Source organism: Leiobunum rupestre, chromosome 7, assembly GCF_980474605.1.
Source record: "Leiobunum rupestre chromosome 7, qqLeiRupe1.1.hap1, whole genome shotgun sequence".
Lineage (NCBI taxonomy): Eukaryota > Metazoa > Arthropoda > Arachnida > Opiliones > Sclerosomatidae > Leiobunum > Leiobunum rupestre.
The window spans coordinates 20,298,895-20,314,524 of NC_143390.1; the positions used below are offsets into that span (position 1 = coordinate 20,298,895).

General features: G+C 37.2%; 2 protein-coding genes across 2 annotated transcripts in view; both read left to right on the forward strand.

The window, feature by feature from the left end:
- The window catches only part of LOC149935076 (uncharacterized), a 323,937-nt gene that overhangs the window by 103,920 nt on the left and 204,387 nt on the right, over nt 1-15,630 (forward strand). The gene's annotated exons all lie outside the window — the stretch shown is intronic.
- On the forward strand, nt 8-8,292 carry LOC149935082 (uncharacterized). Its single transcript, XM_090153536.1, has 6 exons — nt 8-48; nt 2,768-3,053; nt 3,390-4,305; nt 4,711-4,893; nt 5,971-6,149; nt 6,834-8,292. The coding sequence occupies exons 2-6, from the start codon at nt 2,908-2,910 to the stop codon at nt 8,281-8,283; spliced, it is 2,874 nt and encodes a 957-aa protein (XP_090009662.1). The 5' UTR covers nt 8-48; nt 2,768-2,907; the 3' UTR covers nt 8,284-8,292.

The following is a 15,630-nucleotide window of genomic DNA, read 5'->3' on the forward strand; positions in this document are numbered from 1 at the left end:
AAGAAATTCCTCAACTATGACAAAGTATGCCATATTACATTAATAAAGGTAGGCGCTAGAATAATACTTTCATTTAGTTTTGTTCAATTATGAGGATTTATATGAACATTATTACATTTGAATATTTTAAACTAAGCCTTGTACACGAAAAAACCACAAGCATGGCTTCGCCAGTACAAGGTTTGGCACATTGAATTGGGAAAGCCGCGAAATATAAATTTTACGTTACAGTAGGGTACGCGACGAAACAACATTGACTTATGGACCTAGCTTAATTATTAAACATTTTAATGTGATTTTAAACAATAATAAAAATAAAATAATGTCTTCAATTAACAAACACTATTTAAATATTTATAATTAACAACGCAGGAATAAAAAAGCACAAAACATAAATAATTGCAAAAAAATTAAAACAACTAAAACAGATGGCGCTACAGTTCCAGTAAAAAAACCAAGAAAAATATTAAAAAATTTGCGAGCGAAAGTTGTTGCGTTTTCCACATCTAATTTAAATTACACTCGTAAACGTGGTATATCTAATAGTAAAATAACTTTAGTGGGGGCGTTTATAGCAGAAGAAATATTTCTATAGTTTTGTTCAAATATGAGGATGAACATTATTACATTTGAATATTTTAAACTAAGCCTTGTACACTAAAAAACCACCAGTGTCACAGCGTGGCACTGCCAGCACAAGGGTTGGCGCGTTGAATTGGGAATAATAGTACCGCGGTACTAAAAGTTTTATCTACGAACCTTGCTGCGGTACTATTCCCAATTCAATGGTTTTGCGTCCATTTGCCAGAACTCAGAAAGCCGCGAAATGTAAATTTTACGTTACAGTAGGGTATGCGACGAATCAACATTGACCTATGGACCTAGCTTTATGTAAAACATTTAAATGTGGTTTTAAACAATAATAATAAAAAGGAAATAATAAATAATTGCATACAAATTAATACAACTAAAACAGATGGCGCGACAGTTCCATTAAAAAAAAAGGAAAAATATTTAAAAATTTGCGAGCGAAAGTTGTTGAGTTTTCCAAATTTAGTTTTAAATTACACTCGTAAACGTGGTCTATTGAATAATAAAATAACTTTAGTTGGGGCGTTTATAGCAGAAGAAATATTGACGTTTGAAATGGGACCCCAAATTCTCGCGGCGAAAATATTTAAAATTAAGTTACTCGAAATTAGCACTGTCAAAGTTATTGAAATTAGCCTCAATTATACTAACTTAGTAAAAATTATATAAGATCTGCTAAAAATAAAAAAATAAAAAATAATATTTATTTATCGTCGGGAGCTTTTGGACCGTGGTCCTTTAAAACTGTTAATTATTATTTACTTGTTAGTTTATTGAAAGTTGATTTATTTTTCAGTACTATCAAGTACCGGAGTGTCACCCGTATTTTTATAACAAACGTCTAATTAAATTTAATTTTAACATGAACTAGGCCAATGAAATACCAGTTAAGTATTTTAATACCAGTCGGTAACAGCACAGAATAACTTTTTTTAATATTTGTGCACCATTACCCATTTTTAATATCCCTTCAAACATGTCCTTTTTACACTTCAGCCCAATTTACAACTGGTGGAACCAAAGATAATTTAAACTCGTACCCTAGATTCTAATACTGAGAGCTTTCCCATTGGGAACTAACACTCCGTAGCTTTGGTTGTGGCCGCCATGTTGGGTAGAATTTTTTTTCAATAGGAAAAAAGCATGGGTGACGTCGTGTGATGTAGAACTGTTAGCTCCCTATTGACGGTTTTGTTACGAAGCGTTTACCCTTTTCCGGCACGTGACCTCAGAAAAATCGGGCTCCATCGGTTGCGGTAAGCAGGCTTGGAAATAAGGTATATTTCTAAACTGGTCTATTTGGCCAGTGACTCCCAACTCTTGAATTATTTAAGTGGTCACGTAGACCAGTTGGTTAATAATACGGTAGATAATTTTGAATTAATAAACTGGACACCGGACCAGTGAACCCCTAGCTTTTGAATAAAAAAACGGGTCCGAGCAATTAATAAACTGGTCTTTGACCCAGTGACCACCGCTTATTTCCAAGCCTGGCGGTAAGGCGCAAACCATGGAGCGAATTTTTCTGAGTTCCAGTGGGAAGTGGATAAACGCTATCGGCAAAGCGCGAGATAGTGATTTCGAATCTAGGGTACGAGTTTAAATTATCTCTGGTTGAACTGAGAAACTTAACGACGAAATATTTGCTTTTCAACATATTATTTCCGATTCGCAGTTTTCCGTGCAACCGAGTACGCGAGGACGAATATTTTCAAATTTAGATAATTATATTATTTACAGCCAAAGGGGCTTAAATTCGAAATACCCCCGATTTAAACTTTTATTGTTTGATATTATTAGAAAATCCGCATAAACAGTTAAAAGGCTTTTAAAATCTTATTTCAGTAATTTCCTAACCAAGGAATAGTTTAAAGATCCTTAATCCTTTTATTCACCCAATTCTTCGCACAGTGATAATTCAACCAAAAATTACACAAAGCGAGAGCGAATTTTTCAAAAATGTTAACAGCCATTCTAAAATGTATTTAAATTTATCAAAATGTAACGACATGTGCCTTTCTCAATTTGAAATTGAACGCGAGAGCTTAATTATTAATCATATGTTTTCTTTTATTTAAACTATTTGGTTTCCGTTATTTGCCCTCAAATTTCCAATTAATTTTCTTGGTTCCGCTGTTGTTAGTAAACAATATTTAATTTCATTCATCACTTTCAGAAGGGGTGACCGCCGAATCCATTTCGTGATTGGAAATCTTGGAATTTTATTTGGCCTTAATAGCCACGTTACTAATCCTGCCAATCGAAGCAGCGAGACAGATTCCTAAACCGAAAGAGACTGTTTGTAAAACTGGCAAAATGAGCAGCCGAGAAGGGAAGAAACACAAGTGCACTGAGTGCGTTTATGCCACGAGCAATAAGGGACATTTTATTGTTCACAAAAGAAAACATACCGGCGAGAAACCTTTTCAATGTAACCAGTGTAACTATGCATCTGCACGAAAGTTCTGTTTGATTTCCCATAAAAGAATCCACACGGGCGAGAAACCATTTCAATGTGACCAGTGTAATTTCGCGTCTGCACAAAGATACGGGTTGATGGCCCACAAAAGAACTCACACGGGCGAAAAACCATTTCAATGTGACCAATGTAATTACGCGTCTGCACGAAAAAGCGATTTGATTATCCACAAAAAAACTCACACGGGCGAAAAACCATTTCAATGTGACCAATGTATTTACGCGTCTGCACGAAAACTCAATTTGATTATGCACAAAAGAACTCACACCGGCGAAAAACCATTTCAATGTGACCAATGTAGTTACGCGTCTACACAAAGAATCGTTTTGATTAACCACAAAAGAACTCACACGGGTGAAAAACCATTTAAATGTGACCAGTGTAATTACGCGTCTGCGAGAAAACCCACTTTGATTATCCACCAAAAAACTCACACTGGCGAAAAACCTTTTCAATGTGACCAGTGTAATTACGCGTCTGCACATAAAAAACTTTTGATCATCCACAAAAGAACTCACACGGGTGAAAAACCATTTCGATGTGATCAGTGTAATTACGCGTCTGCACGAAAAAGCCATTTGATATTCCACAAAAAAACTCACACGGGCGAAAAACCATTTCAATGTGACCACTGTAATTACGCGTCTGCCAATAGAACCAATTTGATTAACCACAAAAGAACTCACACGGGCGAAAAACCATTTCAATGTGACCAGTGTTATTACGCGTCTGCACGAAAACCCGATTTGATTATCCACAAAAAAACTCACACCGGCGAAAAACCATTTCAATGTGACCAGTGTAATTACGCGTCTGCACGAAAACGCCATTTGATAATCCACAAAAAAACTCACACGGGCGAAAAACCATTTCAATGTGACCAGTGTAATTACGCGTCTGCACACAGAACCAATTTGATTAACCACAAAAGAACTCACACGGGCGAAAAACCATTTCAATGTGACCAGTGTAATTACGCGTCTGCACGAAAACCCGATTTGAATTCGCACAAAAAAACTCACTCGGGCGAAAAACCTTTTCAATGTGACCAATGTATTTACGTGTCTGCACGAAAAATCAGTTTGATTATCCACAAAAGAACTCACACCGGCGAAAAACCATTTCAATGTGACCAATGTAATTACGCGTCTGCACAAAGAACCCATTTGATTATCCACAAAAGAACTCACACCGGCGAAAAACCATTTCAATGTGACCAATGTAATTACGCGTCTGCACAAAGAACCCATTTGATTATCCACAAAAGAACTCACACCGGCGAAAAACCATTTCAATGTGACCAGTGTAATTACGCGTCTGCACAAAGATACGGGTTGATGGCCCACAAAAGAACTCACACGGGCGAAAAACCATTTCAATGTGACCAATGTAATTACGCGTCTGCACGAAAAAGCGATTTGATTATCCACAAAAAAACTCACACGGGCGAAAAACCATTTCAATGTGACCAATGTATTTACGCGTCTGCACGAAAACTCAATTTGATTATGCACAAAAGAACTCACACCGGCGAAAAACCATTTCAATGTGACCAATGTAGTTACGCGTCTACACAAAGAATCGTTTTGATTAACCACAAAAGAACTCACACGGGTGAAAAACCATTTAAATGTGACCAGTGTAATTACGCGTCTGCGAGAAAACCCACTTTGATTATCCACCAAAAAACTCACACTGGCGAAAAACCTTTTCAATGTGACCAGTGTAATTACGCGTCTGCACATAAAAAACTTTTGATCATCCACAAAAGAACTCACACGGGTGAAAAACCATTTCGATGTGATCAGTGTAATTACGCGTCTGCACGAAAAAGCCATTTGATATTCCACAAAAAAACTCACACGGGCGAAAAACCATTTCAATGTGACCACTGTAATTACGCGTCTGCCAATAGAACCAATTTGATTAACCACAAAAGAACTCACACGGGCGAAAAACCATTTCAATGTGACCAGTGTTATTACGCGTCTGCACGAAAACCCGATTTGATTATCCACAAAAAAACTCACACGGGCGAAAAACCATTTCAATGTGACCAGTGTTATTACGCGTCTGCACGAAAACCCGATTTGATTATCCACAAAAAAACTCACACGGGCGAAAAACCATTTCAATGTGACCAGTGTAATTACGCGTCTGCACACAGAACCAATTTGATTAACCACAAAAGAACTCACACGGGCGAAAAACCATTTCAATGTGACCAGTGTAATTACGCGTCTGCACGAAAACCCGATTTGAATTCGCACAAAAAAACTCACTCGGGCGAAAAACCTTTTCAATGTGACCAATGTATTTACGTGTCTGCACGAAAAATCAGTTTGATTATCCACAAAAGAACTCACACCGGCGAAAAACCATTTCAATGTGACCAATGTAATTACGCGTCTGCACAAAGAACCCATTTGATTATCCACAAAAGAACTCACACCGGCGAAAAACCATTTCAATGTGACCAATGTAATTACGCGTCTGCACAAAGAACCCATTTGATTATCCACAAAAGAACTCACACCGGCGAAAAACCATTTCAATGTGACCAGTGTAATTACGCGTCTGCACAAAGATACGGGTTGATGGCCCACAAAAGAACTCACACGGGCGAAAAACCATTTCAATGTGACCAATGTAATTACGCGTCTGCACGAAAAAGAGATTTGATTATCCACAAAAAAACTCACACGGGCGAAAAACCATTTCAATGTGACCAATGTATTTACGCGTCTGCACGAAAACTCAATTTGATTATGCACAAAAGAACTCACACCGGCGAAAAACCATTTCAATGTGACCAATGTAGTTACGCGTCTACACAAAGAATCGTTTTGATTAACCACAAAAGAACTCACACGGGTGAAAAACCATTTAAATGTGACCAGTGTAATTACGCGTCTGCGAGAAAACCCACTTTGATTATCCACCAAAAAACTCACACTGGCGAAAAACCTTTTCAATGTGACCAGTGTAATTACGCGTCTGCACATAAAAAACTTTTGATCATCCACAAAAGAACTCACACGGGTGAAAAACCATTTCGATGTGATCAGTGTAATTACGCGTCTGCACGAAAAAGCCATTTGATATTCCACAAAAAAACTCACACGGGCGAAAAACCATTTCAATGTGACCACTGTAATTACGCGTCTGCCAATAGAACCAATTTGATTAACCACAAAAGAACTCACACGGGCGAAAAACCATTTCCATGTGACCAGTGTTATTACGCGTCTGCACGAAAACCCGATTTGATTATCCACAAAAAAACTCACACCGGCGAAAAACCATTTCAATGTGACCAGTGTAATTACGCGTCTGCACGAAAACGCCATTTGATAATCCACAAAAAAACTCACACGGGCGAAAAACCATTTCAATGTGACCAGTGTAATTACGCGTCTGCACACAGAACCAATTTGATTAACCACAAAAGAACTCACACGGGCGAAAAACCATTTCAATGTGACCAGTGTAATTACGCGTCTGCACGAAAACCCGATTTGAATTCGCACAAAAAAACTCACTCGGGCGAAAAACCTTTTCAATGTGACCAATGTATTTACGTGTCTGCACGAAAAATCAGTTTGATTATCCACAAAAGAACTCACACCGGCGAAAAACCATTTCAATGTGACCAATGTAATTACGCGTCTGCACAAAGAACCCATTTGATTATCCACAAAAGAACTCACACCGGCGAAAAACCATTTCAATGTGACCAATGTAATTACGCGTCTGCACAAAGAACCCATTTGATTATCCACAAAAGAACTCACACCGGCGAAAAACCATTTCAATGTGACCAGTGTAATTACGCGTCTGCACAAAGATACGGGTTGATGGCCCACAAAAGAACTCACACGGGCGAAAAACCATTTCAATGTGACCAATGTAATTACGCGTCTGCACGAAAAAGCGATTTGATTATCCACAAAAAAACTCACACGGGCGAAAAACCATTTCAATGTGACCAATGTATTTACGCGTCTGCACGAAAACTCAATTTGATTATGCACAAAAGAACTCACACCGGCGAAAAACCATTTCAATGTGACCAATGTAGTTACGCGTCTACACAAAGAATCGTTTTGATTAACCACAAAAGAACTCACACGGGTGAAAAACCATTTAAATGTGACCAGTGTAATTACGCGTCTGCGAGAAAACCCACTTTGATTATCCACCAAAAAACTCACACTGGCGAAAAACCTTTTCAATGTGACCAGTGTAATTACGCGTCTGCACATAAAAAACTTTTGATCATCCACAAAAGAACTCACACGGGTGAAAAACCATTTCGATGTGATCAGTGTAATTACGCGTCTGCACGAAAAAGCCATTTGATATTCCACAAAAAAACTCACACGGGCGAAAAACCATTTCAATGTGACCACTGTAATTACGCGTCTGCCAATAGAACCAATTTGATTAACCACAAAAGAACTCACACGGGCGAAAAACCATTTCAATGTGACCAGTGTTATTACGCGTCTGCACGAAAACCCGATTTGATTATCCACAAAAAAACTCACACCGGCGAAAAACCATTTCAATGTGACCAGTGTAATTACGCGTCTGCACGAAAACGCCATTTGATAATCCACAAAAAAACTCACACGGGCGAAAAACCATTTCAATGTGACCAGTGTAATTACGCGTCTGCACACAGAACCAATTTGATTAACCACAAAAGAACTCACACGGGCGAAAAACCATTTCAATGTGACCAGTGTAATTACGCGTCTGCACGAAAACCCGATTTGAATTCGCACAAAAAAACTCACTCGGGCGAAAAACCTTTTCAATGTGACCAATGTATTTACGTGTCTGCACGAAAAATCAGTTTGATTATCCACAAAAGAACTCACACCGGCGAAAAACCATTTCAATGTGACCAATGTAATTACGCGTCTGCACAAAGAACCCATTTGATTATCCACAAAAGAACTCACACCGGCGAAAAACCATTTCAATGTGACCAATGTAATTACGCGTCTGCACAAAGAACCCATTTGATTATCCACAAAAGAACTCACACCGGCGAAAAACCATTTCAATGTGACCAGTGTAATTACGCGTCTGCGAGAAAAACCACTTTGATTATCCACCAAAAAACTCACACTGGCGAAAAACTTTTTCAATGTGACCAGTGTAATTTTGCGTGTGCACGAAAAACCCGGTTGATTTCTCACTAAAGAACTCACACGAGAGAGAAACCATCTGGTAGTCCAAAGCGCGGACACTGGGCCAGATACGAGATAAATTTAACTCACCATGAAAAAGCTCGTCACGCTCAGAGGGCAAGGCCACACAAAGGCCTAATTTGCGACCATAACTTCGCTACGAAAAGTAACCTCCAAGTTCACCTTCGATTTGATGGTCATCCCGCAAACCAAAGTGGCGCTTCGAAAGGTCACGAATCAGATCCAAGACACCGAACACCGTCACGACCACGTTTGTTTGAGAGCCTTTGTCGTCGATGGGGAGTTCGTTCTTGCTCGGTGCAGCTTCGACGCTTGACCAAGGACCAAATTCAATCTTGCACCGAAACCGACTCCACCCACGTCGTACAACCCGAAGTTCCCAACCCTGACGTGAATCCCACCGCGACAATTCCCGTTAAGATGGAAGTGGTCTTTGGCACTGAAAGACTCTCATTCGATGTCAGCGCCATTAAAAAAGAGCCCCTTTATGACTACCTGGATTTCGTTGGTGTTCCGTCGGTCGTCAAATTAGAAGAGTTGGGGTGTCGGCCAATTGGAGATAACAACCAGGGTGTCTCAATGAACGCGAACACTCTTGTCAAGATTGAATGCGGTACTGAAGAACAAATCTACTGAATTTTAGAACCAAACCTACTAAACACGATGTGTTTCTGTCAATTTAATTTTTCGTATTTGTTCCCAACTAATTAAAACGTGTTGGCTTTTTCAGACATCGGTCGCAAATTCAACGAGACTGCTTGTTTTTTTTCTTACCAAAACATTCAGTTTCATTTTGATCCAAATAAAAGTGTTTTCCCTTAGACGAAATTTTGGAGGCAGTAACAAAGTATTAAACCTCAAAATTTAGAACGACACCTCTCAATTTAGAACGAAACTTACGAAAGACTTTGTTTTTATCTTTCCTCTTAAGTATTGGTTCTAAGATGTATTATGTTTTCTTAATCTTTTTCATAAATGGTTTGTTTTTCTTTGCAAAATTTTTAAGCAATTAAATTGTTTTCCTTCAGATTGGTCCTCTAATTACTCAATTCTTGGCAATAGGAAATTTGTAATGACAGTACCGCCATTCGCAACACTATTTATTACAAAAAAAGTATCTGCAAAGCCAAGAAGCTGACTTGTGCGGGGAAAAAACAGAAAACAAAAGTTATAAATGATAGATATTAGTAATATAAGAATACATAGAGATCAAAACAAAGCGAAAAATTATAATGAAATAGAAATAAAAGAAAACACAATCAACTCTAACCCCAAGAAGGCCATTAATTTTGAACGGAATAAAGAATACATTTTTCAGTTTCGATCTCATTATAGGAAGTGAATTCCAGTCGTTAATGACACTGCTCGAAAAGATATTAAAACGGACCGAAGTTTTAGATTTGGACTAACGAAGTTTGATCAAGGGTCCACGGGTGCTGAACTCATCGCTTAAAGAAAACTAATCAGAAAAATTTAGTTCTAAATTATTGTAAAAAATCTTGTGCAAAAGATTTAAATTGTTAATTTTGTGACGAATAGGATAAATATGGAGTACAAACGGGGGAACAATAATTTATTATTTGGAGAGCGAGATAATTGTAAAGTTGTTTAAAAAGTTTGGGGTTCCGAATATTCAAATTACGACGAATCAGTCCCGCCAACGAACGAATCCGTTTTGTTACCTGATTGGTGTGAGTAGAGAATTTAAAGTGTTGGTTGCACGAAAAATATATAGCGATAAAAACGAATGAATGCGGGCTTGTTTTGAAGCCCTGGGCGTTCTCTTTCCAAAAATTTCATTGTCGAAACAAACTTCCAAGCCTAATTTTGAGTACGAAACTGACCTTTTTCGTTCCCCAAAATCCTGAAATTTTCCGCAAATTTTTCTCCTCCGTAGCACCTAGGAGCAACAAACACAAGGAGAACGCTGAACGTTTTACGGGCGGGGGGAAGACAATTTCTAAATTTTCCCCTTCCGACGGCAACAGGCGCTAAAGCGCCTAGCCAATGAAAAATGTACACAAGAAATTCCGCGACTTTTGACGGGTTGCGTTCTCCTTGTGTGAGGTGTTGTGTTTGTTGCTCCTACGTAGCACGAGCAATTTGGGCAAATCGAAGCCGTAGTTTTATTCCTAAAATAGAAGCAACTGAAGTGGAGCGATTCTGTTTACTTGTAGAAGTTTTCAAACCAGAGATTTTTAATCGTAATATTAGGCTTATTATCGAAATAAAAAATAAAAGCCTAGAATTTATCTTTTCAAATCACGCGGCGCGAGGGGCCTTTGGTTTCATATCGTTTTTCTACTACGTAGCCTTGTGCAGGCCTATTTCTGTTAGTAGAATCCCATGGTTCAATAGGGGTTATTTTGTTTTCGTCCACGGAATTAGTAGCATCATAGTGGCATCAAGAATTTGTACGCAAGCCTAAACTCTATGTTGGATAAAGCGACTAATGAGATAACTCGTTGTCAATGACGTCAATTACCACGGCAAAATTCCAAAACATTTCCCTTTCTTTTAATTATTTCTGATTATCTACGAAACGTAAAGCAACGAAACTTTATATTCGGGTATTTTAAACGTAATTTCTTGGTTTAAAAGTAATATTAAGGCGGTAACGAATAATTTGCAACTTACTCTTTAAGGTGAGGGTCAGCAATGACCCCCAGATCGCCCTCGGAGAGCGTGGAAACAATAGGAGTACTATTGATATTGTTGACAAATTTTGAAAAGCGTTAGCAAATTTGAAAACCGAACTTTTTGTAAATTGTTTTGTATTTTTTTCTTAATTAAAATTTTGCCAATCCTATAACAATCGAAAAATGTAGGTTATCAACCACATCCAAAACGGAGGGGTAAGACACTGCGAACTCGGTGTACACTGCCGTACCTTTGACAGTGCTAAATGGAACTCGCGAACTCTTGAAAATATGTAACTTTAACAGTGCTAAATGCACGAACTCGGTGTACAGATTATCTGAGACTGTCTTACCCCTAGAGATGTAATGATAAAATTACGGTAAATTTACCGAGTGGTTTTACCGGTAAATTTACCAATTATTTTCATAAAGCAAAAAACAACCAAAAACATTTTATTAAACTTCAAATAAAAGAAGAAACAATTACGTTTTACATTGGACCAGAAAACCAAATCATTTTCCTGTTAAAGAGAGACACCTGAATAGTCTCGGAAATGATTAGTCTCGAATGTGAATAACACCGAAATATTGTACAAAGTGTACTAGTCTCGAATGTCAATAACCTCGAATATGAATAAACATGAAACTAATTAGCGTCGAAACTGACTTCCCTCGAAACTGACTTCACTCGAATCTGACTTCCCTCCAATCGGAATAGTTTCGAAACTAATTTCACGCGAATCTGTTGGAAGGGAAACATTCCAGGCATTGTAGGATTTCAATGTTGCTAAATTTATTCCCCGCAAATCATTACTTAAAAAGTTATGGTTAATTGAACGAAAAGTGTAAACCCCCTCCTGGCGACTGACGGCGCCGCGCACTCACGGCGCCACCCCAACCCCATTCTCGCTATCACTATGGGCCTTCTGTAACGCGACATAGAGGACAGTACCTAGCCTTAAGCACCAAGTATTGTTGGGCGTGATACTTTTCACTTGGGTGGACCGGCGCCCCCAGCCCTGTTCCTTAGGTGCATGTGGCGTATCTATTGTTTAAAATAGCCATCAGTTTTGAAACTATTCCGATTCGAGTGAAATCAGTTTCGAAACTATTCCGATTCGAGTGAAATCAGTTTCGAAACTATTCCGATTCGAGTGAAATCAGTTTCTAAACTATTCCGATTCGAGTGAAATCAGTTTCGAAACTATTCCGATTCGAGTGAAATGAGTTTCGAAACTATTCCGATTCGAGTGAAATCAGTTTCGAAACTATTCCGATTCGAGTGAAATCAGTTTCGAAATTATTCCTATTCGAGTCTGCTTAGTTTCGAAATTATTCCTATTCGAGTCTGCTTAGTTTCGAGTGAAGTCAGATTCGAGTTAAATCAGTTTCGAAACTATTCAGATTAGAGTCGATCTGTTCAGTTTCGAGTCTATTCCAGTACCGCACATTGAGCTTTCGAGACTATTCAGATTCGAAGCTAGGGCACCTTTTACAATATTTCGGTGTAATTCACATTCGAGACTAATCATTTTCGAGACTATTCAGCGGCCACGTTAAGGACTCCGAATTCCCGGCACTGTGATTTTACGTTTCATACATTTAAATGTATTTCTAAGGAGTTATCTAGGAGGTTTCTCTAAGTTTAATGTAACCTAAGGCTATGGTAAAATTAAAATACTATTTTAATAATAATTGTGATATCAAACCATTATTTTGATTAAATAAAAAAGGTAATGGTAAATTTACAATTTTTATTTTTACCGGTAAATTTACATCACTACTTACCCCTCGTACAAAACGCGTAAAAATCCCAAATTTGGAAAATATTACCTCTACAGACGAAGCAAGTGCTTAATTTAGTCAATCTTTTGAACGATTCAACGATTATTTCATTTGTTGCCCAGTTACAAGTTAGTTTAATTTAATCCAGGGTTATAGAACTTTTAGAAGGTTAGATATACGCTATACCGGAAATAGATACTCGTGTCCCACAACTAGGCAGACTTTTTCCGCCCCAACCTGGGGATATTACGTTGGTTTCAGAGCCTGAACGGATTGCGGATACTCCGTGAAAAATCCGATCCGTCCAATCCGTACGGTTACGGTTAAGTAATCTGTAGCAATGGACAAATTGGTCGGTTGTGGATTTTTACACCTTGAAATTTTACGGATTGGATTTTGCTTGGATTAATCTGATCCTAAACGGATTTAGATTTTCCAAACCCAATCCGTCCGTGATCCGTACACTTCGTAAGAAATTTAATCCGAACCATCCGATCCGACAATTAATATAATACAGTTTGTGAAAAAATACAATCCGTAGGATTACGGATGAATGTATCCGAATAATTGGACGGAGTGCTCGGTTACGGTTTTTCTCCTCTTAAAAATTAACGGATTGGATTTTGATTGGATTAATCCGACCCTGGGTTTTTCTAATTCAATCCGTCCGTGGTTCGTTCACTTCGGATGTAACCGTAAGCGTTTTATGCGTAGTAAATATAATTCGAATAGTCCAATCCGAAGATATAAACGCTTAAATTTGTAGGAATACGAACTAATATATCCGAATAAATGGATTTTTTTTTTATTTTTTTTTTAATTTATTGATGAAACATATAGTTATACAGATAATAATTATCGAGGTGTACATCACCCTATTGCCACATAAGCAGTGAATTGCTTGTGCGTGGCAGGGTTTTGAATAACAATTGAGCGAAATATCAATGACGTAAGATTACCCAAAAACTGGCATAGACTTGTATTCTATTTGAATTTTATAATAATTGACGCGGGGGAGGTTAATGAAATTAACGTTATTAGTACACCTTTAAATGCTCTATCATTTAAAATTAATTTTATTCTGGGAGCGCCATAATTGAGCGAAATATCAATGACGTAAGATTACCCAAAAACTGGCATAGGGTTGTATTCTATTTGAATTTTATAATAATTGACGCGGGGGAGGTTGATGAAATTAACGTTATTAGTACACCTTTAAATGCTCTATCATTTAAAATTAATTTTATTCTGGGAGCGCCATAATTGAGCGAAATATCAATGACGTAAGATTACCCAAAAACTGGCATAGGGTTGTATTCTATTTGAATTTTATAATAATTGACGAGGGAGAGGTTAATGAAATTAACGTTATTAGTACACCATTAAATGCTCTATCATTTAAAATTATTTTTATTCTGGGAGCGCCATAATTGAGCGAAATATCAATGACGTAAGATTACCCAAAAACTGGCATAGGGTTGTATTCTATTTGAATTTTATAATAATTGACGAGGGAGAGGTTAATGAAATTAACGTTATTAGTACACCATTAAATGCTCGATCATTTAAAATTAATTTTATTCTGGGAGCGCCATAATTGAGCGAAATATCAATGACGTAAGCTTACCCAAAAACTGGCATAGGGTTGTATTCTATTTGAATTTTATAATAATTGACGAGGGAGAGGTTAATGAAATTAACGTTATTAGTACACCATTAAATGCTCTATCATTTAAAATTAATTTTATTCTGGGAGCGCCATAATTGAGCGAAATATCAATGACGTAAGATTACCCAAAAACGGCATAGGGTTGTATTCTATTTGAATTTTATAATAATTGACGCGGGTGAGGTTAATGAAATTAACGTTATTAGTACACCTTTAAATGCTCTATCGTTTAAAATTAATTTTTTTCTGGGAGCGCCATAATTGAGCGAAATATCAATGACGTAAGATTACCCAAAAACTGGCATAGACTTGTATTCTATTTGAATTTTATAATAATTGACGCGGGGGAGGTTAATGAAATTAACGTTATTAGTACACCTTTAAATGCTCTATCATTTAGAATTAATTTTATTCTGGGAGCGCCATAATTGAGCGAAATATCAATGACGTAAGATTACCCAAAAACTGGCATAGGGTTGTATTCTATTTGAATTTTATAATAATTGACGCGGGGGAGGTTAATGAAATTAACGTTATTAGTACACCTTTAAATGCTCTATCATTTAAAATTAATTTTATTCTGGGAGCTCCATAATTGAGCGAAATATCAATGACGTAAGATTACCCAAAAACTGGCATAGGGTTGTATTCTATTTGAATTTTATAATAATTGACGAGGGAGAGGTTAATGAAATTAACGTTATTAGTACACCATTAAATGCTCTATCATTTAAAATTAATTTTATTCTGGGAGCGCCATAATTGAGCGAAATATCAATGACGTAAGATTACCCAAAAACTGGCATAGGGTTGTATTCTATTTGAATTTTATAATAATTGACGAGGGAGAGGTTAATGAAATTAACGTTATTAGTACACCATTAAATGCTCTATCATTTAAAATTAATTTTATTCTGGGAGCGCCATAATTGAGCGAAATATCAATGACGTAAGATTACCCAAAAACTGGCATAGACTTGTATTCTATTTGAATTTTATAATAATTGACGCGGGGGAGGTTAATGAAATTAACGTTATTAGTACACCTTTAAATGCTCTATCATTTAAAATTAATTTTATTCTGGGAGCGCCATAATTGAGCGAAATATCAATGACGTAAGATTACCCAAAAACTGGCATAGGGTTGTATTCTATTTGAATTTTATAATAATTGACGGGGGGGAGGTTAATGAAATTAACGTTATTAGTACACCTTTAAATGCTCTATCATTTAAAATTAATTTT